Genomic DNA, 23,748 nt, shown 5'->3' on the forward strand with positions numbered 1-23,748 from the left:
TTACTATAAACTGGGAAAACATGTGACACCCGCAGGCTACGCAAGTTGACCTGGGTAAGGACCTTATTTTGCCGAGCTCTGACATTTGTGACTCAAGAGGAATCAGAGACAGCACGCCAGAGAAAAAACGGAAGGGCATCCCAGCAACACTGTCCCAGACTTCCAAAATTAACCATGTGACGCACGTTTGCACAGCAAACAGGACACCCTTAAATTTCACTTCCTCTGTCTTCCAATATCACCATCAGAGTTAAGCCTATGTCGCTCACGTTCAATAGATGACAGGCACCCCATCGTGGAAAAACTGACATTCTCAACATTTCCAAAGCGGTGGGCTATCCCAGACCTTTCTGGTTACCCTCGGCAGGAGAAAACACCCCATATGCTGACTCAGCATTTCAGATGGCCAGCATGATGTGCCTTTAATTTCGAAGCATTTCTGTACCCAGCTGTCAGGCTGCATGTCCACCAGGCTCACATCTTACATTCAGAGTTTGTGTGGACTGTCAGTCGGGGACGTCCCAGGGATGCACCCCCCGCCCCGCCGCTGTTCTGAACACCCACGGCCGGGTGTGTGGTCCGCAGTAACTGTTTTGTTGACACGGTTACCGAGGCATTTAAAAGACAGGAAGTGAAACTGTTTGGCGGATCGGGTCAAACGGTCATCCAGCGATCGCAAACACGGTGACAAACAGGCACCGTGTAGAGCGGAGCAGTCCGCCAGTTTAGCGTAGCACCAGCCTGTAGTTACGGCTTAGGGCTTGCTGATAATCCTTTGCATCCACTCTGGTAATAAGGCTGCACCACATTCAGCATTTTTCGTTGCGTTTTTAAGGTTTTGGCGAAGTGCGTTGATGATGGCGGCAGCAGCCGAAACAGGCTCGCCACACGAAGAGAAGCAAACAGACTTTCCGTTAATTCTCCCGATCGCTAAATGTTTGAGTGCGTGACGTCACCCTGTACGTTATTCATTTTAGACGTAGCCATCAGAGACTTGAAAAGGGTAATGCTAATCATTACCGCTAATTAGCTTTGCACTTCAGGACCATCAGCAGAGGGGTTAGATTAACCCTAAATGGGGTGCATTCGCGAGGTCTGTCTCAGAGACATAAGAGCATGTCAACAAGAGACAGGACGGCAGGGCGTGCCCCAAGACTATACAGAATAAAACACTTGTAAAGTGTAGGCTACTGAAGCATTGCACATCACTCTCAGAAAGAACACAATTTTGTGTCACTACCTTCGTATTACTTTCGACACGTTTCGTATCAAAGTAACTGCTTTCGTGTAACAAATATACAATTTATGTGTTGCACCAGGAGACGTTTTAAACACTTAACTGTGGTGAAAGTAACACAAAAGGTGTTGTCCCCAACTAGACATGGAAGTGTCAATAAAATGACACGTTGTGTGCTGTCTTTAACGCTTCTGCTTTGAGAGCGTTGCCATAGTGAGCAGAAAGGGGCGTGGAAACCGAGCCCACAGTGCAGCCTCCTCAAATTCCCCGAGATCCCAATTCTGAGATTTAAGGAGCAGGAAACGCAACACAGATTATATTAGAAACGCTGTGCACCATCAATAAATAAATACAAAATTAGCCGATGGACACATGAAAAGCCACTGCTCTCTACAGGTCTAAACAGAAACCGTTAAGGAAGTCATTGCATGAGATGTCCAGCAGGTGGTGCTGAAGCCCATGAAAAACTGAATACGAGTTTAATTCAGAGACTGGTTTCATTGTGGGTTTCTTCAGCGAGTTATTTACACCATATGGCCAGTAGATGACACTACTGCCAATGAAGACATCTCTACGTATGTGTGAAGGCAAAGGCCAGGGCAGTTGTTGATTGTTATTTGTTCTCTCGTACGGTTGATAGAAACCTAGGATGTACTACAACGCAGTTCTCATAAAGAGCTAAAAGTACAAAAGTCTATTTCTTGCCTTATTGGCATTGTTAAGATATCAGTCAATGCTGGTAATAAATAAAAAAATAAGTCTCATATGACGGATGAATCCCAGTAAGACTGACACTGCATTAGGTTATAATGGAAGGTCACTGAAAACAAAATGGCCACCAAGGTGGGATGGTTGAACCTGTGAGAAAGCAAGTCAGATACAGACCTTCACATTTCATAATTTCAGCTCTACAAGCAGCTAAGCTCCAGAGTCAGCATTCCTAATTTTTTAATCAGATAAAATTCTATAGCTACTATCTATCATCGATAGTTACCACTTCATAGTAAATTTAAGTACTTGTGCATCAAACACCTTAAAGGTCTAGTTTTTACTTCTCTCGGGAGATAACATTAAATAAAACAAATTAAAATAAGTATAATATCCTAGCCCTTCTGGCTACAGCTCCTGCACATAATTTGTTCTCCTAATGTGATAATTATCTCTAATTACAATCATTAACTCGAACAATTTAGTTACATCAGCATTTCAGTGAGCTGATTTGAAGTTAAGCGCAACAGCAGCCAAATAAAAGAAAAGAAAAAAAAGGGGGAAGTGCAGGTCTCCCCACAATGGAAAGTCAGACCTGAAACATCCTCAGCCTGCCCGCAGTCGGCTAAAACACAACAAACCGAAACAAACCCAAAGAAACAGAGAAAGGCCACGAAAAACGACTAAAAACAGAATTCAGCAAAAAAATAAACCTTCTCGTAGAAAACTACCATGCTGGCCAACACCATCAGTAGTGTAAATCAGCAGAGTGATGGAGTGGTGGAGAAACTACATAGGTTCCAGATGAAAAGGTGCATGTGTGTTCCAATTAGCACAGGTGCATGTGTGTTCCAATCAGCACAGGTGCATGTGTGTTCCAAATAGCATAAGTGCATGTGGCTGCCAATTAGCACAAGTGCATGTGTGTCTCAATTAGCAGAAGTGCATGTGTGTTCCAATTAGCACAGGTGCATGTGTGTTCCAATTAGCACAAGTGCATGTGTGTTCCAATTAGCACAAGTGCATGTGGCTGCCAATTAGCACAAGTGCATGTGTGTCTCAATTAGCAGAAGTGCATGTGGCTGCCAATTAGCACAAGTGCATGTGTGTTCCAATTAGCACAAGTGCATGTGGCTGCCAATTAGCACAAGTGCATGTGTGTCTCAATTAGCAGAGGAGTAGATAGTTCCTAGTCAGCACCGGTGAAGAAGAAAAGAAACCTACATAGTCACACATAACAAAAACAAATAAGACAAAACATTACAGAAGAACATGTTGTTACCGTAAATTAACAAACAACATTGTCCAACATTACATCAATTTAGCAGGTTTATCCAACGGTACAAAAAGTGCATTTTCATGATGTAGACAATGTGACATGTGGTTCAGTAGTACAATTACTATTTGTAAAGCTTTGCTAGTAGGAACAAAGAAATTCCTGTGTCTACATCGCAAAGCACAATAGGCAGAAGAATAAGTTCCAGTATTAGGACAATACAATTTACCAATTGCAGGAAGTGGCAATGTAAGTTTCTTAAATTTTATGTTGTTCAATTATACAGTGTGGTGGTGGTTCATTAGTATAGTCTGAAGATGGTCTTCAGCACGGAGATGGATGTGAGGGAGTTCGGAGAGGACAAGGTGAGTTCGTTCCACCACTGGGGAGCTAGGTGAGCTCTGCTAGTCCACTGGCGGTGGGAGAGGTGAAGACCTCGGCAGGCGATGTCGAGCAGGCACATAGAATGAATATAGCCTGCAGTAGATGGGGGCTGTCCTGTTGGCGGCAGTGTAGGCAAGGGTCAGGGCATTGAATCGGATCCTGGCAGCGACCGGTAGCCAGTGAAGTGATCGCAGCAGACCAAATAAACCAAAGTAAACCAAATTAATCACGCACAGAAACAGAAACACAGTATATACACAGACTGTATATATTATATAGTCAAGCAAAAATTGAGCACTAACAGGAAGTGTGGTCTGTGCCACCCACATGCTGGGACAGCAGTGTATAATAGGTAAGGAGCTGGAACTTGTAACCTAAAGGTCGCAGGTTCGATTCCCAGGTTGTTGCACCCATATTGCTTCAGTGCATATCCAGCTGTATAAATAGATGCAATGTAAATGCCATGTAAAAGGTTGTGTAAGTTGCTCTGGATAAGAGCATCTGCTAAATGCCTGTAATGTAATGTGAAATGCTAAAATGGCATCTCCCAGGATGAACCCTCAGAAGATACGTGCAGGAAGAAAACATGGCTGCATTCAGATCCACTTTAACATGTTCCCTTCCCTCGCCCTCTTCCCTCCAGTCAGCCATTTTGAGATGAAATTTGTGACGTGCAACGAGTGAACAAGCTGCTCTGCGGAACAAACCGAAATGGAGCCGAACCCTAACCCTATCCTCTCTGCGTCGCGCGGAGCATTGCATTGTGGGATTCCCTTCTTGCTAAGAGTTTGCAGTTCATACCCTCGGGCGGGACAGTGCATTTCGCACGGCAGGCGGTTCAGAATTCAGGCGTCGTTCACGTGGACGCAGGCGTATTCCGTCGTTTCGGAAGGCTGCAGAGAGGCCCGGCCCGTCCCCCTGTGGATGGTCAGCTCGCTGTAGGTGACCGTCTCTGCTGGTTCCCACGGCTGCTTCTTCAGCACGTTCGCATAGGTGCTCTCTGTGACGCATACAGGAACCTGGGAAGAGCCAATGGGTTAACAGCACAGCCATTTTGGCTCTGTTGCAGCGCTCTGGAACCCGGGAAGAGCCGACGGGTTAATGGCACAGCCATTTTGGCTCTGTGATGCACACAGGAACCTGTGAAGAGCCAATGGGTTAACATCAGAGCCATTTTGGCTCTGTTGCGCATAGGACCCCGGGAAGACCAAATGGGTGAACAGCACATCTTTTAAAAAAGACTGACATGCTGATAAGCAAATGCATGATCCCGTACAGTTATTATGATGCCCCATTTACTTCCTGTAGCGACTCAGGAAAGGAAGTGAGAAGATCTACATCAGGACACAAAGACAGCCCACCTAGACTCATCACATTCGCACTGTCCAGGGAATATCCTACTGGGAGTGATGAAATGCTCACCAGCACATTTCCAAACTGTATTCATACATCCAGGAAGTAATATTAGTCTTCTGAGAATGCTTACAAACAATGTTCAGTTTTAGTTCATTGACCCTTCTGAGCCTTAGGCGTTAGAACACTGATCTCTCGTGGCGCATTAATGAACGTGTTCTTGTGAAGTCGTGTTAAATGCGACTATCCTTACCTCTGTGTCCGTTGCTCCTGTTCTCTCTATGGCTTCATTTCTTGCCCCAGCTGGTTTCCTGGCTGGAGAGTTGGAAACACAGAGGAATGGGCTTTACGTGCACGGCAGTGCTGTTGGCTGGTAACCGTGGTGATACAGAGCTGGGTACATTACATGTTATACATACATTCCATGGGACAGCACGGGAAAAGCATAGCAATACACATACACACACACACACACTGATCCAACTGCTGTTTCTCCGTAAAATTGGCCAGTACTGTAGTGTAACAATTAAAATAACTTGCATTAAAGGCAAACTTTGCAGGATGTTTACCTTGAAAATATTATAAAATAAGCATGTTCATTCATATCTATGATGCACTGGCGGCCTCTACTCCGCGCACTGAATTCGTGCTCCTCTGACAGTTTCTCTTCGTCCAAGATGTACTTGGGACGTTTCTGGGTGTAACGCTCTTTTCTGTGTGGGGAGGGGTGGGTGTGGCTACAGAGCCTGTGGGGTGGGATCAGGTTTCAGCTGAGCGTTTGTAGCCAGCTAGCTGCTGCAATGGCGGAGGTGAAGAAACACAAGCACAGCGAAGCAAAACGACAAGCCGGCTGGGCTCGTTCAAAAACCAGAGTCAACCCTGAAATAGTTTTTCCTCGATGGCGTCAGGTATCGAAAAACAAAGATACAGAAATATACATGGTATAAAAACAAATATAAAATATGAAACGGAGGTGAGTGGGCGGGGTTGAGGACGCAGGAGGAGACTTTTTTGATTGTAAACATAGGACCACAGCAAGGCCAAAAATCCTGCATAGTATGCTTTTAAAGGTACTTATTATTATTATTATTATTATTATTATTATAATTAGTTAATCTACTCACCCAACGCTTTTCTTCTCCACAGAAAGTAAACTGCCACCACAGCTGTGATGATCAGAAGTAACCCCAGGCAGGAGAATGCTATTATGATCTGCTGCTCAGTGTTCAACCTTTAAAATAAGGGTGAAAACACGACTGGGATCAGCCTTCTCCGACAGTGCTGGGGCTCGTCCTGTGTTCCGGCCTGCATGCCTTTTGGTTTTTGTAGTTTTATTGGTTTTGTAGTTTTATTTTCACTGAGGAAACCACAGGAGGTCACCGATGTGCCGCGAGTTGCGGAAATAATCTAAAAGAGACCAGCTCGGGCACGCCACAGGTTACAGGTGGGTCTTCTCCAGCCACAAATGCTCGCATGGGAAAAACGTAACTCCGTGGATATCTCCCACTGACATTCTCACCAGTTAAATGAAATACTGCACTGGTAACAGGAGGAGCCTTCCAGCAGCCTGAAGCCAAAACCTCCGTAAACATTCTGCTGAAACTCTCCCGCTAAATAACAGAACCCATGGTGAGTGTAAGGACCATTTTTTAAATTCAAAATACAATTTTGGTTTTTGAATGTTTTATACCTTTCCAATACTGGTGCTGGAGTTGTGGTTGGTACTGCTCTAGTTGTTGTGGGTGCAGTTGTGGGTGCAGCTGTGGGTGCAGCTGTGGTTGTCGTTGTCGTCGTAGTTGTTGTCGCAGTGGTTGTGGTTGTTGTTTCTGTATTTATGCATTCACACACATAAAAATTGATAAATGGATAAAAATTACAATTATTATTTACAATTAAGAGGCAAACATTTAGAAATAATAAAAAAATTTAATAAGACGGCAAAATAAACTAAGAAAATATGTGTTTCAATTTTGAATTTACATTAAATTAATAAATCAAATTTATTAAACACACGTTACTTACTTTTGGATGAACCAGACCCCATTTTTGCTTTCTTTGTGTTATCTGTGAAGTATAAAGCAAAAATCAATCATAGCAATGTGTGAAACTGGAAGCATAACATGCTGTACAAGCTGCTTTTTTTGTGCGTGCACGTTCTTGCTTTCGACCACAAACCCCTGCATACTCCAATACCTGCCATTGTAATGCCAGAAAGTCATCAGAACCTTGTGCATGAATCTAAATTATCCAAGAGAAAATGGAGGAGATCCTGATGCTCCGATGACCTGACCTCATATCACCCCTTGCTGGCAGCCTTCACATTGGCTATCACATCGGCTAAGACCCCATCTTTCCCTCCTAATTCCACCACTGTCTGCCTCTCCCTCTTCCCTTTCTGCAGATGGCCTTCTGGCCTACTTTGAGGGGGTAGGTGGCTAGTATCCAGAACGCTTTGGCTTATCTAGTGACGTAACCCTACTCCCCAGGACAAACCCACCCACCAGCATCATGGTCCTGCAAATTCCTCCAACATCAGGAGGATTCGGTCGTACCTGACCACGTGCTCCACCCACCTACTCATCCAGGTCCTGGAAATGTCCTGTCTAGATTACTGCAAGCCTACCAGCCTGTGCCCCACAGCCCCTACAACTCATCCAGAACTCTGCTGCTTGTCTTGTCTTCAACCTTCCTTCCAAACTTCCAACCTCCAAGTTCTTGAATATCACTCCCCTGGCTACCAGTTGCTGCCAGGATCAGGTCCAAAGTTGTGACCCCTGGCCTACACTGCAGCCAACAGGACAGCCTCCACCTACCTGCAGGACATGATTCAGCCCTACACGCCTGCTCAACCACTCTGCTCTGCAACACCAGGGCGACTCACACTCCCTCCCATCTGGGTGAATGGTTCTCGCTCGTCCCTACCACTGAGCTTCTCCACCCTTCTCCCCAGTGGTGGAACAAGCTCCCTGTTCCTCTACGAACCACTTAGTCGTTGCCAATTTTCCGCTGTGGTCTGAACACTTGTATCTTCGTCTAGCACATTTGTGTTGCAATTGTGCATTCATCCTGATGTTATAGCCCTTGATCAGATCTCTTGTAATCATGCCTCACTTCTAGTTTGACTTGCCATAATTTTACTGACTTAGCCAATGCTTACTATAGCTTTCACAAATTGGTATTATACACTAAAACTGAAATCGTTTTTTTTTTTTAAACCACAAATATCTATCCCTTTAAAAAGCTGGCACTCATGCACATTCGCCGGGTCCAATGAGGAAAACCTAACATCACAGAGTATTCAAATTAAAATGCGTCATTTTGATTAACAGTGCTTCTTAAATGAACTAAAATGCATCGCATACTCCTTGCATCAGTGAATTATGAGCAGCCATTGCTTCTCAGTGTGAAAGCTGTCCTTTGCACTTTTACCACTGACTGCGAGAACCGTGTGTTTTCTCTTCACAGCTCTGGCCCTGCTGCTCCACGTGTGTGTGCGTATATGCGTGTGAATGTATGTGTGTGTGTATGTGCGTATGTATGTGTGTGTGTGCATGTGTGTGCGTGTGCGTATTTGTGTGTATGTGGGTTTGTATGTGTGTGTGTGTGTATGTGCGTATGTGTGTGTATGTGTGTGTGTGTATGTGGGTTTGTGTGTGTGTGTGTGCGTGTGCATATTTGTGTGTATGTGGATTTGTACATGTGTGTGTGTGTGTATGTGTGTGTATGTGGGTTTGTACATGTGTGTGTGTATGTGGGTTTGTGTGTGTGTGTGTGTATGTGGGTTTGTATGTGTGTGTGTGTGTATGTGTGTGTATGTGTATGTGTGTGTATGTGGGTTTGTGTGTGTATGTGTTTGTGTGTGTGTGTGTATGTGGGTTTGTACATGTGTGTGTGTGTGTATGTGTGTGTATGTGGGTTTGTATGTGCGTATGTGTGTATGGGTGTGTATGTGGGTTTGTATGTGTGTGTGTGTGTATATGTGTGTATGTGGGTTTGTATGTGTGTGTGTGTGTGCATGAGTGTGTATGTGTGTGTATGTGGGTTTGTATGTGTGTGTGTGTGTGTGTGTGTGTGTGTGTGTGTGTGTGTTTGTATGTGTGTATGTGCGTATGTGTATGTGTGTGTATGTGGTGTGTATGTGGGTTTGTGTGTGTGTGTGTGTATGTGGGTATGTGTGTGTGTGTGTGTGTATGTGGGTTTGTACGTGTGTGTGTGTGTGTATGTGGGTTTGTACTGTGTGTGTGTGCGTGGGTTTGTGTGTGTGTGTGTGTGTGCGCATATGTGTGTGTGTGTGTGTGTGTGTTTGTATGTGTGTTTGTGTGTGTGTGTGTGTGTGTATGTGGGTTTTGTACGTGTGTGTGTGTGTGTGCGTATGTGGGTTTGTGTGTGCGTGTGTATGTGGGTTTGTATGTGCGTATGTGCGTATGTGTGTGTGTGTGTATGTGGGTTTGTACGTGTGTGTGTGTATGTGGGTTTGTACGTGTGTGTGTGTGTGTGTATGTGTGTGTATGTGGGTTTGTACGTGTGTGTGTGCGTATGTGTGTGTGTGTGTGTATGTGGGTTTGTACGTGTGTGTGTGTGTGTTTTCTCTTCACAGCTCTGACCCTGCTGCTCCACGCGCAGCTCGGTAGGTCTACCTCACGGTGTGGCGTGTGATAAAATGGCGGCGCCTCTGGTTGGGCTGTGGGGCCTGTGACAGCCACTGACTTAATTAAACGACTTTCCATTTACTCTGATGCCCTGATGAAGATCGGTTCTCGATCGAAACATGTTGGCTTTTTTGTTTATTTAGCCATTATAATGAAGGCTTTTTAATGTTACCCTTTTCCTGCTCTCCTCATTGGATTACTATATGAGTGCCTAGAACGCTTCTTTTTGCACTTATTATTCTTAATGCTAAAAAGTTTTGCACCGGCTAAAGGTCTAAGTAAATCAGACCCTTACTGCGCATGAAGCAGAGAAATAATATTCCTTTATAATTCATTCAGTTACGGTATGCAGTCACCTTACATTTGTCTAATATATCAGAGACACACACACTGATCAGACACACACAAGCTGATCCGAGATACACGCTGATCAGACACACACACACACACACACTGATCACAGACACACGCTGATCTGACACACACTGATCAGAGACACAGGCTGATCAGACACACGCTGATCAGAGACACACACACTGATCACAGAGTCACGCTGATCACAGACACATGCTGATCTGACACACACTGATCAGAGACACACACACTGATCAGACACACACAAGCTGATCCGAGATACACCCTGATCAGACACACACACACACACACACACACTGATCAGAGAGAAATGCTGATCACAGACAAACGTTGACCTGACACACTGATCACAGACACTGATTGGAGGATGAAGTTCTGTATTTTCACTTCCTCCAAGCTTCGCATAAATTAACACTTTCACTTTTCTTGCAAAATTGTGTACATTTTTTTTTTTTTTAAAGGTAGAATGTTTTATTTTTATTTTTACTTGTAGCACACAATAAAAAATAATCAGACAGAATTACCAATGGATTTCAGTTTCAATGTCCGGCACATTTCCATGTAATAAAATTTGAGGCTGAATTTGCTGAATTACTGCATAACCACAACCGAAGGTGTAGCCTGTTACAACTGTTTACACTTCCGCAGGAAGTCACGAACTTCTACTGACCTGCTGCACAGCTCCTGAAACAGTGCCCTTATTGTGAAATCCAGTTCACAGTCTCCTGCAGGTGGCTAGCTATGATGAATATGCTACAGTCGAAAATAAAATCATAGATATGTTCTGATTGCCCTTCCTCATTTTTTAGTGTAGTTTTTTTTTTTTTTGGTGGCGATCCAGCAGAGGCAACAAAACGCAGGATGTGAACAGTTGTGAAAGTGAGTGTTATCTACAACCACTGTTCTAGCTTTTTGGCCTAATATGGTGAACCTTCGGCACCTGTTATTATCAACGTCACTTCTGCATAAGCGCAATTCCCGATCAAGGACATTGCTCAACTTTATTTATTAGCGATTGGCTCCCTACACAGCACCGTTAGAGTCTAGAATCCTGCCACCCAAAAGGACGGTTTGCTCCTGTGTGGGTCTAGGCCCTGGTTGTCTGTGAAACATATTGTGACAATTGCTGTGAAATACGCTATATAAATAAAATTTGATTGATTGATTGACGATTCCAAAAAGACTGTTCAATGACAGAGTGAAAAGGGGTTGGATCCGGCTGCTTTATCTTTGAATGAAGTTATAAATATTTTATAAAGTCATAAATAAATAATAAATAAATTCTGCAGAGTAACTAGTACAGATAAGTCCCATATGAGGAAGTCAATAAAGCAACTATGAGTTGCTTTTAAGTGTATTTTTTTATTTAGTTCCTGTCATATGCTATTTCTCTCATAAAACAGTATTTAAATTGTTGCACAGTACAAGCTGAATGTCAAATGGCGCAGTGTTTGTCTGCATGCACTTCCCCATTTCAATCAGCACTCCAGATAACAGTATCAGCATGACATCACTGATCAAACAATGAACTACTGCATTCAGCTTTACATACTAGTAAACAATCCTGCACTGGTGCTTTGGGAATGATAGCATGATGGAAAATTTGCGGGATAAGTTTTTAGGATAAGTTAAGTCACGGCCAGGATCAAGTCATCCATGGAGTGCTAAACTATTTTCAGCAAACTCATTTAAAGGCCTCATTATAGACCTTGTAGTCAGTTATAACATTACGTTTTTTTTTGTGTTGAAGTTTTTGTGTACCAGTAAAAAATTCCTTCTTCTACATTAGTAGCATTATCTTCTTTTTCATTTAGTCTACCCAGCAAATATCTCGGAAAAAAAGAACACACACGTAAAATTTTTTCCACAGCGCATAAGAGATTCGTTCTACTGTATTTATTCTCACAGAACACGTCTGGGTTGACCTGCAGTTTGGACCACAGCGTGAGACATTGTTCTGAGGACGGCAGGCTCTGTAAATCAGACAAAAGCCTCCTTTCGCTGTATCAAACTGTACATAACTAAAGTGCGCCGCGACTTGTTTGCGGAAACTGCCCTGGAGATATTTAACGATACCCAATCACACTTTCTGACCTTTTCCAGCAGCCTTGCTAATCCGCAGTGATGGAACTCAATCTCACGGCAAATAAAAGTTGGGCGAAAACATTTGGAAGCCAGCGCTTAAAAGTATAAAAGCCCAGGTAGTCTGTGCATTCTTTGTACAAGGCAATCATGGGCAAAGTACTGTTGCTGACGGGTGAGTAATTCTGCTATTTAAAATCCTGTAAGACCTAAATAGCATCGCTATACTAAATACACTGGCTAGACCCATTAGTGCAGCATATTTTAAGTTTCAATATATGCATATACAGTACATATATATACCAGTATATACCTGACAACCATCCCCACAAGATCAAACTGTTGGCCATCCTTTCATGTTTTTGAAATAAACATTCTAGAAAGAATTACGCAGTATACAGACATTATGTTTCATTATTTTTTTCTTGATCCAGCACCTGCAAAGATTATTGGAAATGCACACTTTTTAGTAATAAGTTATTATTTAGTTATAATAGTAAGATATATAGTCAGCTAATTATTATTATTATTATTGTGCTGGTGCAGTATGGTTTCTAAAGTGACCTGAGAGCAGCTTGTGCGGTTTATTACTATCTCTGGGCTGGCTAATTTTATTTTAAATTATTGCTTTAAACTTCCACTAAACAAAGTCTCATATTTTCAGATTATGCCTGTGGTCTAAAACAGAATTATTTTTAGAAAATATCTGTGATTGCATATGTGTAAATGTAAAAAAAACAAAAGAAGTAATAATTAATATGCGTATGTGTGTGAATGTTCGTGTGTGTGTGTGTGCGCATGTGTGTGAATGTTCGTGTGTGTGTGTGTGCGTATGTATGTGTGTGTGTGTGTGTATGTGCGTATGTATGTGTGTGTGTGCGTGTGTGTGTGTGCGTATGTGGGTTTGTATGTGTGTGTGTGTGTATATGTGCGTATGTGTGTGTGCGTGTGTATGTGTGTGTATGTGGGTTTGTATGTGTGTGTGTATGTGCGTATGTGTGTGTGCGTGTGTATGTGGGTTTGTGTTTGTATGTGTGTGTGTATGTGTGTGTATGTGCGTATGTGTGTGTGTGTGTGTGTGTATGTGGGTTTGTGTGTGTGTGTGTGTGCGTATGTGTGTGTGTGTGTATGTGGGTTTGTATGTGTGTGTGTGTGTGTGTATGTGGGTTTGTACGTGTGTGTGTGTGTGTGTATGTGGGTTTGTACGTGTGTGTGTGTGTGTGTGTGTGTGTGTATGTGGGTTTGTACGTGTGTGTGTGTGTGTGTGTGTATGTGTGTGGGTTTGTACGTGTGTGTGTGTGTGTGTGTTTTCTCTTCACAGCTCTGGCCCTGCTGCTCCACGCGCAGCTCGGTAGGTCTACCTCACGGTGTGGCGTGTGATAAAATGGCGGCGCCTCTGGTTGGGCTGTGGGGTCTGTGACAGCCACTGACTTAATTAAACAACATTTTCCATTTACTCTGAGTCTTAACACTCCGGTCTGCACTTCATCCCGAGGGCAGCCTGGAGCCGAGGAGGACAGAGTAGTACTATAGACCGTCCACAGTACACACAGTCACCTTCATCATTCCGACTGTAGACTGTGCTTTGGTTACCATGGGAACGCTGGTACTGCTGGGTATTTTTAATCACTAGTTCTGGGGGATGTGACAACCAAAACCCTTACGGTAAGGTACAGACTGCAGTTGGAATGATACATAATCAACCAGAATGGTTTGTGCTGGTTGCGTATCGTAAATTGCATTTGGTGATACCGTGTGAACAAACAGAAAGCTAACTATTTTGCACACAATCATTTTCAAATTTGCCGGTTGCTCTGTTGAACTTCCAGCTTAATGAGAGCATGAAAATTCAAATGTTACAGTATGAGTGCACTGAAAGGTAACCCCGGTGGAAATTCCAGCTACCAGCCTGAGCCGGAATCTAGTTGAAACCAGCTTCTGCTCTAGCTGGATACCATCTGGACACCAGCAGGACATGGCCTTGCCAGCCTGCTTGCTATTTCAGCCATCTTGCTACCAGATTGACCATCTCGAAACCAGCTTAAAACCAGGCTGGAATCAAGCAGAAATTTCCACCAGGGAAAACTGTAACATCCTGGCATTTTACAGTTTTGCTCCTCTCTGCTTCTTATTAATTAGGCTCCTCCTACATCCTGTCATGCTACTTCACAAACTGGGCGCAGTACAGACCCCCTCCCACCATTTACATGCCCAATGACATCGACCCCTGCCTGTGTACACACCTGCTCTACGCCTTCGCCACCATGAAGAACAACATGATCGCCACATACGAATGGAACGACGTGGAACTCTACAGCCAGTTCAACGCCCTGAAGAACAAGTGAGTCGAGCGGGGCCTTCACAGGGAGGGCCTTCACAGGGAGGGCTTCACGGGGAGGGCTTCACGGGGAGGCCCAGACAAGGAGCGGTTTGGAGGGACACGTATCCTGGTGGAAATTCCATCTCTGTTCTAGCCTGGTTATAAACTTGGTTCCGGCTGGTTTGGAGATGGTCAAGCTGGCACCAACCATGCTGGCAAGACCATGTCCTGCTGGTGGGCCAGCTTGGCACAACAGACCACCACCAAATTCCAGATGGTATCCAGCTGGAGCAGAAGCTGGTTCCAGGCAGACCCCATTTTAGGCTGCTAGCTGGAATTTTCACCAGAGTATGCTAGTCTGAGGTCTCCACTATTTATGATGGACACTGGAGCAAGAAGAAGAGCTGATTGGTGAGTGACTGGGTATTAAGACAGTCTGAACATTCTGAAGAGGGAAGAGATGTAGCGGAGGCCTACTGGTACTGGTCTACTTTTAGTGTTACCTTCAATCCAATCGCTATTACATAGATGCTCATGCACTTGCCTCAATCACTCATTCACACACTCACTCACATGTTCACTCACTCGCGCACTAACTCATTAACATACATTCATTTAATCACTTGCACATTAACTCACTCACACACTCACAAACTTCCATCCACTCCTTCATGAATCATTTGATCCAGTCAGTCATCAGTTCTGTCAGTCACAACATTTTCCCCCTCTCATTATGTTTTGACAGGAATGGAAACCTGAAGACTTTGCTGTCAGTTGGAGGGTGGAACTTTGGCTCCGCTGGGTAAGACACACTGATACTGTACCTTCAAAATCATATCATTGTTGCTTTTTGAGATTAAAGATAACTTGTGTGATAACATTTCACTGCTACAGCACAAAGTGGAACACAAACCCATCCACACGTCTCTGAACCATGGTTTGCACATTATACGCATTTAGTGTACGCTTCTATCCTGAGCGACACACACAGCGTACTGTCTTTTACCTACAGGGCATTTATACAGCAGCACAGTTGCTGAAGTATTTCAGGTTAGGTACCTTTGCTCAAGGGGCACAACGGCAGTGCCCCACCTGGGAATTGAACTGGCAACCTCAGCGTCATACGCAGTGGAATCATCCCAACCATAACGCTACACCGATGCTCCATTACCTGTCTGTCATATCCTAGAGTGCAACATTGCTCTGACATGTTCTTATTAAGTATACAAATTATAACCTTTCCTTATGGCTGAGCTACACACACTGAATCAAGAATTTGAATTTGAGGGCCATATGTTTATTTGCTGGCAAGATATACAGTATATAACAAAACAGATTGACAAATTTGGTTTACCAGTTGATTGACTGACCATTCATATTCATTTGGTAGCCCTGTACCTCAACGGCAACCCGTGATTCATATTTCAATCAGCGGGTAAATGTGAACTTGGTAAGGTTCAGGGCTCGAAATTGCGACCTTTTTGGTTGCATATGCTCCCGAAATTTAATTGTGCGACCTCGAAATATAATTGGGAGCATTTGTGCGAGTGCAAATAATTGTTCTGTTGCGACCTTTTTTTTCCCCAGTCGAACGTCTCTTTCTCTGTACATTCGCTAGTTAGTACACTCAGTATGTGCCCTGTGAGGGTGAGCTTGACATTTTTACCTTTAATGCTGATTTTAAATTGCTTAATATTAGCCTTCAATCACTCCCTTTCGCTGCACTCCACTGTCACGCGACACAAAGAGCTAACGCGTTAACTAATGTTACCTAAAGACAAAAGTTTATGTTCAATTTATTAGCGTTATCGAAAGCTGAAAAGATGAAGCGAACAATTACTGAATTTTTTAAAGAAACGTTAACGTACTGTTTTGTGTAGCGACCCGGTTGAAACAGCTAATTTCTCCGATGCAGTTTACTGGCGGTTGATTTAATTAGCAGTATTAATGTGACGAGAAGCGCTTTGTCGTTTGAATGCATAACACGCAATTCCTTGAAGAGTCGACACATTTTAAGGGTGACAGTTCAACTGTCACTTGTAAACCGTACTGTTATATTGTCGTTTTTTATCAATAAAAAATCTATTGCATATATTGTTGGTGCTCCTTACATTTTGGTGGGTGCTCCTAACTTTTTGAAGTTGGGAGCACCAGTGCTACCAAGGAAAAAAGTTAATTTCGAGCCCTGATAAGGTCCCTTATGATTCATTTCTTCATTCGCAGCAAAAATGAACACCTGCATTGACTGTTAAGAGCCTGGGTTTGCCAACACAGCCCTGTATACTTTGTCTACTTTAGTAAATCCAAAATCCAGATCCAAAAAATCGCAGGCACCACCAAGCATTTAGTTTAAAAAAAAAAAAATTACTATAGCTATCTTTATTGATTTTTGATAAATGCACTTACCGATCACGTGGAAGACCGCAGCTTCTTCTCTCCGTCACTATCTTGTCCTTTATGTTACTCCAACCCTTATTGCCTAATTAGAGACCCTGTGACGTACATTTCCTCAGGGTGCTTTCTCATCGGAAATGACACGTGCAGTTCCGCAATAAAAATGCACCGTACATAAAACAGGTGAACTGCCTATTGGAAGTTGCCTGGTAGTGTAAACGCACGTTATATTCGACCGTTTTTTTGTTTTGTTTATTTTATAGGAAACTATGCAAACACGTTCATAATTTATGTAAATATCAGTGCGTGTGTTCAGCCAAATCCGGTAAGGAAACAGACTTTGAAGAAGTAAGGAACTGAAATAGTTACATGAAAAAGGAGAAATAAAAATGTGAAGAGAAAAAAAAACACCTTTCATTTAAATTCTCTACAATCATGTAAAACATTTCAGGAGTCAGTATTTTAAAATGGTTACATTTTTCGAGAACATCTCCCCAAACGCAAAATCATGTGCTTGAGGCCTGCAAAAAGTGAAATTATGCAACCCTACTCCTGTGTAATTTTAATGAAACGTGTTGAAATGCAGGATTGGTTCTGTTTTGTGAGGTTATCGGCAGTTCTCTCCCTGTCCTTCTCGATAGTGTAATAATGGTCTCCAGTTACCACACACGTCTGAAACCCTTCCTCCGTTCTTCCTGGCCAGATTCTCTGCAATGGTAGCCAGCCCTGCCAACCGCAAGACCTTCATCGACTCAGTCATCGTCTTCCTCCGACAGTACGAGTTTGATGGTCTGGATATCGACTGGGAGTACCCAGCCAACAGGGGGAGCCCTCCACAGGACCAGCAGCTCTTCTCCGTTCTGTTAGCGGTAAGTTGCCACACAGAGGGTGCACAGCAGCCCCGCTATTGGTCGGCGCTTTGCAAATCGCCACAACAGCAGCCCTGCTATTGGTGCAGCTGTTGGTCAGTGCTTTGAAAATCGCCATGACAGCAGCCCGCCAATTGACAGTCGAGGCCAGCCATTCGAGACGAAGAACATGTTCTCAGAGCAGGAAAAATGGCCTGGCCTTCTATAGACCACTGTACAGATGTTTCCACACACTCAAAACAGACGTGTTAAAAAAACAGCACATAACATGTCATTTTTAACATGCCTCAGTGTCTAGTTAAGGACAATGCATTTTGTGTTACTTTCAAAGCAGACATTGTAACACCTAAAGTGCCTTGGGTATTAGCACATCCTTTCTGAGAGCACAGCGGTAGTCCAACAGGTCCTTCGCTTGCTGGGTCAGCTGCAACCTCCCTGTTAAGGACGGCTGCTTCCTATCAGCCCTCTCCCAGAATGCTTTGGGGTCATTGAAGCAAAACTCTTGTCGTTCACTGCTTCCAAAGAAGAAAAGTCAATTTTTAATGTCTTTCAATGTCAGTGAGGTATCATTAAGGTGAGTGTTTTGAGTTTAACAGGTATAATTACAGTCTTTAAATATTTATCATATTCCCAAATGTTACAAATATTTTTGGGGTTATCGCATGTGGCAAAGTTCACAGGGCACCATTGTTCGGAAATAGAACTGTAGAAGTTTTAATGTTGTTCACGCTTTTATTTTGACAGGAAATGAGGGCAGCCTTTGAGGCTGAGGCCAAGCAGACCAACAGAGCTCGCCTCCTGATGTCTGCAGCAGTTTCTTCTGGGCGGGGCACCATTGAAACAGCCTATCAGATTCCTCAGCTTGGACAGTAAGTAGGTCGAACCAACTTGTGCTGTTACTCACTGGCTGGTATGAGCCAATCAAAAACTTACTGTAAAGAGTGGAATTATGCTGAATCATTCTGAATTGCAATAAGCCTCGTGTGACTAAAGACTGTCGAGCACATTAAGTTAATGAAGTCTCTACTGTAATATTTGTGAAAGATTTTAAAGGTGAGAGAAAGTACAGGGATGGAGATTCAATAATTCTCCTTTGGCACACCATCTGATGGTCACAACATTATTCAATATTAACCCGTGCTAACACCACCTCTAGTCGAGTTTCAGAAAAAAAAAGTTTTAGGTATGTAAAAAACTTTGACTGTTGATGTTGAAATCCAGGAAATGTCTGGTGTTTGATAATAATCACCAGAGGAACGAAGCATGGGTTGCAGAGAGTCCATGGCATTGAGCATACCATATAAATTGGAGAGATGAAATTATCCCAGACAGTTTAGGGGCGTCTTGGACGGTGGAGCCTCATACCAGATTATACAAACTTCAAAAAATCTTCCATCTGAGCACATGGGCCTCCCTACATCGGCCACTCACGAGAGCATGATGGTGCTATTCATTTTGCACCTTGAATCACCACTACTGAAAAAACCTAGTGACCACGGTACCGATCCCTTTCCAGCATTCAATGAGTCGATCATCTACTCCCCAGACATAACGCCTCAAGAGCTTCTTCAGAGTGAAATGACTGTTTGCCAGATCCTTTTCCTGCATGTGTGAGCAGTTCAAGCAATTTTAACCAGTGCTACGTTGTGGTGTAAGTCAGCGGATGACTTGACTCAAAGCACTGCTTCCGATTGTAGCCCCATCTACAAGAGGACATGATTCGTAAATAAATGAAATAAAATAAATACATACTTCCTTTATTTTTTAAAAGCGATTCGCCAAAAGTAACTGATCGTTAGTTTGTTATCAAAAGCGCATCCCTAGGAAGTTGGAGCTTCCAGACTTCCAGCCAGGTCAGGCTCGGTGTGCCGTAAGGCCATAAAGATGCAGCAGCACAAGTCCAGCTGTGGTTTGAGTGCTCCTCTTCGTGTCGTAGCTATTCTCGGCCTTTCTCGCTGCGTCTCTCAGGTCTCTGGACATGATCAATGTGATGAGCTACGACATGCACGGGTCTTGGGATCCCTTCACTGGGGAGTGCAGCCCCCTCTACAGGGGTCCTGCTGACCAAGGAGGCTACATCTACTTCAATGTGGTGAGCAGCACAAGCTAAACCTCCTCACTGGGAATTAAAGCCCCATGTACCCACCCACGGGCATGTGCGTGTGTGTGTGTGTGTGTGTATGCAATATGTGTGTTTGTATGAGTGCTTTGGTCTATGTGTTTGTGTGTATTTCTGTGCTTTTGCATGTGTGTGTGTGTGTTTGTATGAGTGCTTTGGTCTCTGTTTGGGCATTATTGCGTTTCTGGGGGTGTGTGCATGTGGCACGAGCTGATTGGTTGCCCTAGTGTGTGATGTCATAGTGCTGTTTTGGCTGTGCCAGGACTACGCCATGCACTACTGGCAAAGCAACGGTGCCCCTGCTGAGAAGCTGCTGGTCGGATTCCCCACCTACGGCAACACCTTCACGCTGACCAACCCCGCCAACCACGGCGTCGGCGCCGCCATCTCCGGGGCTGGACTGCCAGGGAAGTACACCCAGGAGGCTGGAGAGCTGGCCTACTTTGAGGTACCATCCCCGGCCCAGCGTTACCATAGCACCAACATCCCACTAAAGCCAACAAAGGCCTTCTTCTGGTCCAGCGATACCATAGCACCAACATCCCACTAAAGCCAACAAAGGCCTTCTTCTGGTCCAGCGATACCATAGCACCAACATCCCACTAAAGCCAACAAAGGCCTTCTTCTGGTCCAGCGATACCATAGCACCAACATCCCACTAAAGCCAGCAAAGGTCTTCTTCTGGTCCGGCGTTATCATAGCACCAAGATCCTTTCCCAGTTGAGGAAACACCAGTATGCCACATCTGCCTTTGCTTGCGAGACATTTGTTTTTGTTGTTTCCGTTTTCTTTGATATTAAGCAGTGTTAGGCAGCAGTGAGTAACAACGTAGACTGTGACTGAGTTTACACGGTGCAGATGTTTGCACGGTGTAAGTCACTTTTGACATATGCAGTCAGGAGTAAAGCATTTGAGGTTTATGTTCATCACTTGCTCAGCTCATAAAGGCCCTCACTGTGAGCACAAACTAGGCTTGAAGGCAAGCGCACCAGAGTAGGTCTCATGCTTCAGAGTCAGTGTCTGATGTGCACATGTGGGTGGCATAAGTTTAAAACCAGTTGTTTTTTTCCGGGTCTCAGATCTGCGGCTTTTTGGAGGGAGCGACGGAAGTGTGGAACAGTCCCCAGGACGTCCCATATGCCTACAAGGGAAATCAGTGGGTGGGCTATGACAACGTCAAGAGCTTCGAGATCAAGGTGAGCGCGCAGAGTCCAATTCGATGAGAAAATCTGCTGAAGCAGAAAGTGGCTGAATGCTCGTGGTCATGACATACCGTTAAGCTACATTTCCTTGGAGATGCAGTAGCTTCATCCTTCGACCGATGGCTGCTCCTCTATAGGCCCAGTGGGTAATGCAGAACAAGTATGCTGGGGCCATGGTGTGGACCATCGACATGGACGACTACTTGGGGACCTTCTGCAACCAGGGCAAATACCCCCTGATCACCGTGCTGCACAAGGCCTTTGGCCTGGACCAAGCAAGTAAGGCTCCAAAAACAGCTCTGTGCAGCTGTACTGCACTCTGATTACATTACATTACATCACAGGCATTTAGCGAACGCTCTTATCCAGAGCGACTTACACAACTTTTACATCGCATTTTACATTGTATCAGTTTATACAGCTGGATACATACTGAAGCAATACAGGTTAAGTACCTTGCTCAAGGGTACAATGGCAGATTACAAGGCAGATCTTCTGAAATCTGATTTCAGTGCATCTCTACTGATCTCAGATTTTACCGCAGTGCTACTGCAGTCTGATTTTACTGTAGCTTTACAGTGTTTCCAAGTGTGAAATAAAAGGTGAATGCTCCAGGTTTTAATCTGAATTAGAATGCCTGCTGCATTAATAAACAGGTAATACAGAAGCTGTAGCGTCGTGTAGTGCTTAGGAAACTCGAATCAAACTCAGAGGTTGCAGGTTCCATTCCCAGGTGTGGCACTGCCACCAGTGTTCTTTAGTGAGGTAATTAATCGAAACTGCTTCAGTACATATCCAGCTGTATTAATAAACAGCAAGAATAAGCTGTGTGAGTCCCTGTGGATAAGACAGCAAAATGCCTTAAAGTAATTAGTGTTCAACTCCCAGATTAGTCTTACCTACAGAGAAGGACCAAAGCACTCTTCTATACCTTTATTCTATTGTACGCAATGCAAATTAAGGGGCATTGTCCTCTAAGCAGGTCGCCATATGTACACATGGATGCCATATATACAATGTTCCTGGTCTGAATTGCATCATCACACTTCGGGAAAAATCATGCAACAAAAGAAGATATGCATGATTAAACGCACAACGACCTGTGCACACAAACACACTTTTATACACACAAGCACACACGCACGTAAATACCTGCGCACATACACACGTGTCACTTGACCTTTTTTTTTTGTCCTCATCTGTCCCAGCCTGCTCCCCTCCTGCCACTCCCCTGCCTCCCATCAAGGGAGTGACCACCGGCGGCGGCAGTACCAGCGCTAACTCCGGCAACTCCGGCGGGAGTTCTGGCGGCAGCTCTGGCGGGAGCAGCTCCAGCGGCACCAGCGGCATGAACCCCAGCTTCTGCACGGGCAAGGCCAACGGAATGTACCCCGACCCCACCGACAAGAACCAGTTCTACCAGTGCAGCGGCGGACAGACCTACTTCCAGCACTGCGCCACTGGCCTGACCTTCGACGCCAGCTGCAGCTGCTGCAACTGGGCCTAAGCCTGATCCAATCAGAGGGCTGCATTCATAAACCTTCCACCACAGCAGTGAGAGCTATGGTTGGGTGATGTCTGTGACTGCCATTATGACATCATGAAAGAGGGGTTAGGGAAAGTAACACCATTAGGTACAACAACACCTGACATTCTGTACACCCTTCACTGTTGTTATTTGTAAATTTTCAAGTTGATGTATTTACAGTCTTTATAAATGCAGCTCTTTGAAAAAACCTGCTCACAAAATTAAAAACAAAAAACTTCTATTTGTTGTGAATACAGGCCAATTATCGTAATACCTTCGGCTTTTAAACCCCTTTGTTTTTCGGCAACCTGTAATTACCACAAGATATAAAAACATTGAATAAGGCAAAGAAATTTTTCAGTGTCTTTTGTAGTGTTTTGCACATCAGTGCTTGTTGACAGCAAAGCCTGAAAAATCTAAACTCTTGCTGTGAAAACTACAGTGTTTCTGAAAAATTGCAGAATTGATCAACACCTGTGGCTGTTTGAGCCCAACGCTTTCCTGTTTTCACAACACTGCTGCGATTAACGCAATACACACAAAACACAATCAGTATTAGATCTGTATCATTGTGCAAGTCGGGCTGGTTTGTAGATGCTTGTGCGCCATCTGTCTGAAGATTGGGAAAACTGTTTTCCTTTGCCTGAGGCCAATGTATTGGTAACACCCATCATCCAGCAGTTTCAATAAAAGCAACATAAAAACACAACAACCGTCTCAGACGATCAATGTTACTCAATACAACCAAAGGTGCAAAGTAGTGGGTCTGTTATGGCACTAGGGGGCGACATGCCGTGTGACAGACGCACTTTGAAAAGTTAACATTTTTCAAGGTTTGCCAGGCAGTGTTACTGCTGACGGACAACTTTGACATACATGCTGTCAGTAAAGATTGGAACGGCTGTCAGTAAAGATTGGAACGTACAAAATGGATGTGCAAAAACTTAGTGAAGTCAAAACTGTAGGATAAGAAGAGAGGCAGGCCTGTAGTGGACTTAAAGTACAGGAAAAACATTCAGTGAATTAGACCTGCATGTCAGGTCAATACAGTACTGTGGTGTACACCTTTCATTAACATAACTAGTTATGTCTTTGTGGGTAAGAGCAATTCTGTAGGCCTTTTTAACTATCAATAAAAATTACTCGAATCACTAACGGTTAACGTATAGCCCAAATACTTCAGCAACATGATCGTTTTGGCCTCCTAAATTAACAATCATAGGCTATAATTAAGGATGGGTGTTTGTCACAG

At 44.0% G+C, this 23,748-nt stretch overlaps 1 protein-coding gene and 2 long non-coding RNA genes across 3 annotated transcripts; 2 read left to right on the top strand and 1 right to left on the bottom strand.

The window, feature by feature from the left end:
• The first annotated feature begins 2,708 nt into the window (after positions 1–2,708).
• On the top strand, positions 2,709–2,944 carry LOC135235017 (uncharacterized). Its single transcript, XR_010324267.1, has 2 exons — positions 2,709–2,757; positions 2,914–2,944. It is a non-coding gene; the product is annotated as an uncharacterized LOC135235017 (long non-coding RNA).
• A 786-nt stretch (positions 2,945–3,730) lies between these two features.
• On the bottom strand, positions 3,731–17,103 carry LOC135235215 (uncharacterized). Its single transcript, XR_010324321.1, has 6 exons — positions 16,791–17,103; positions 6,981–7,022; positions 6,649–6,784; positions 6,083–6,189; positions 5,212–5,273; positions 3,731–4,624 (listed from the first exon to the last, which is right to left on the bottom strand). It is a non-coding gene; the product is annotated as an uncharacterized LOC135235215 (long non-coding RNA).
• On the top strand, positions 12,082–23,208 carry LOC135235214 (acidic mammalian chitinase-like). Its single transcript, XM_064300490.1, has 11 exons — positions 12,082–12,239; positions 13,386–13,415; positions 14,204–14,405; positions 15,130–15,186; positions 17,482–17,647; positions 18,392–18,516; positions 19,616–19,739; positions 20,029–20,214; positions 20,846–20,962; positions 21,106–21,247; positions 22,177–23,208. Exons 1-11 carry the CDS (start codon positions 12,215–12,217, stop codon positions 22,473–22,475), a joined length of 1,473 nt encoding a protein of 490 aa, XP_064156560.1. The 5' UTR covers positions 12,082–12,214; the 3' UTR covers positions 22,476–23,208.
• The last annotated feature ends 540 nt before the right edge of the window (positions 23,209–23,748 follow it).

The sequence above is a fragment of the Anguilla rostrata genome, chromosome 11 (genome assembly GCF_018555375.3).
Source record: "Anguilla rostrata isolate EN2019 chromosome 11, ASM1855537v3, whole genome shotgun sequence".
NCBI classification, from domain to species: domain Eukaryota; kingdom Metazoa; phylum Chordata; class Actinopteri; order Anguilliformes; family Anguillidae; genus Anguilla; species Anguilla rostrata.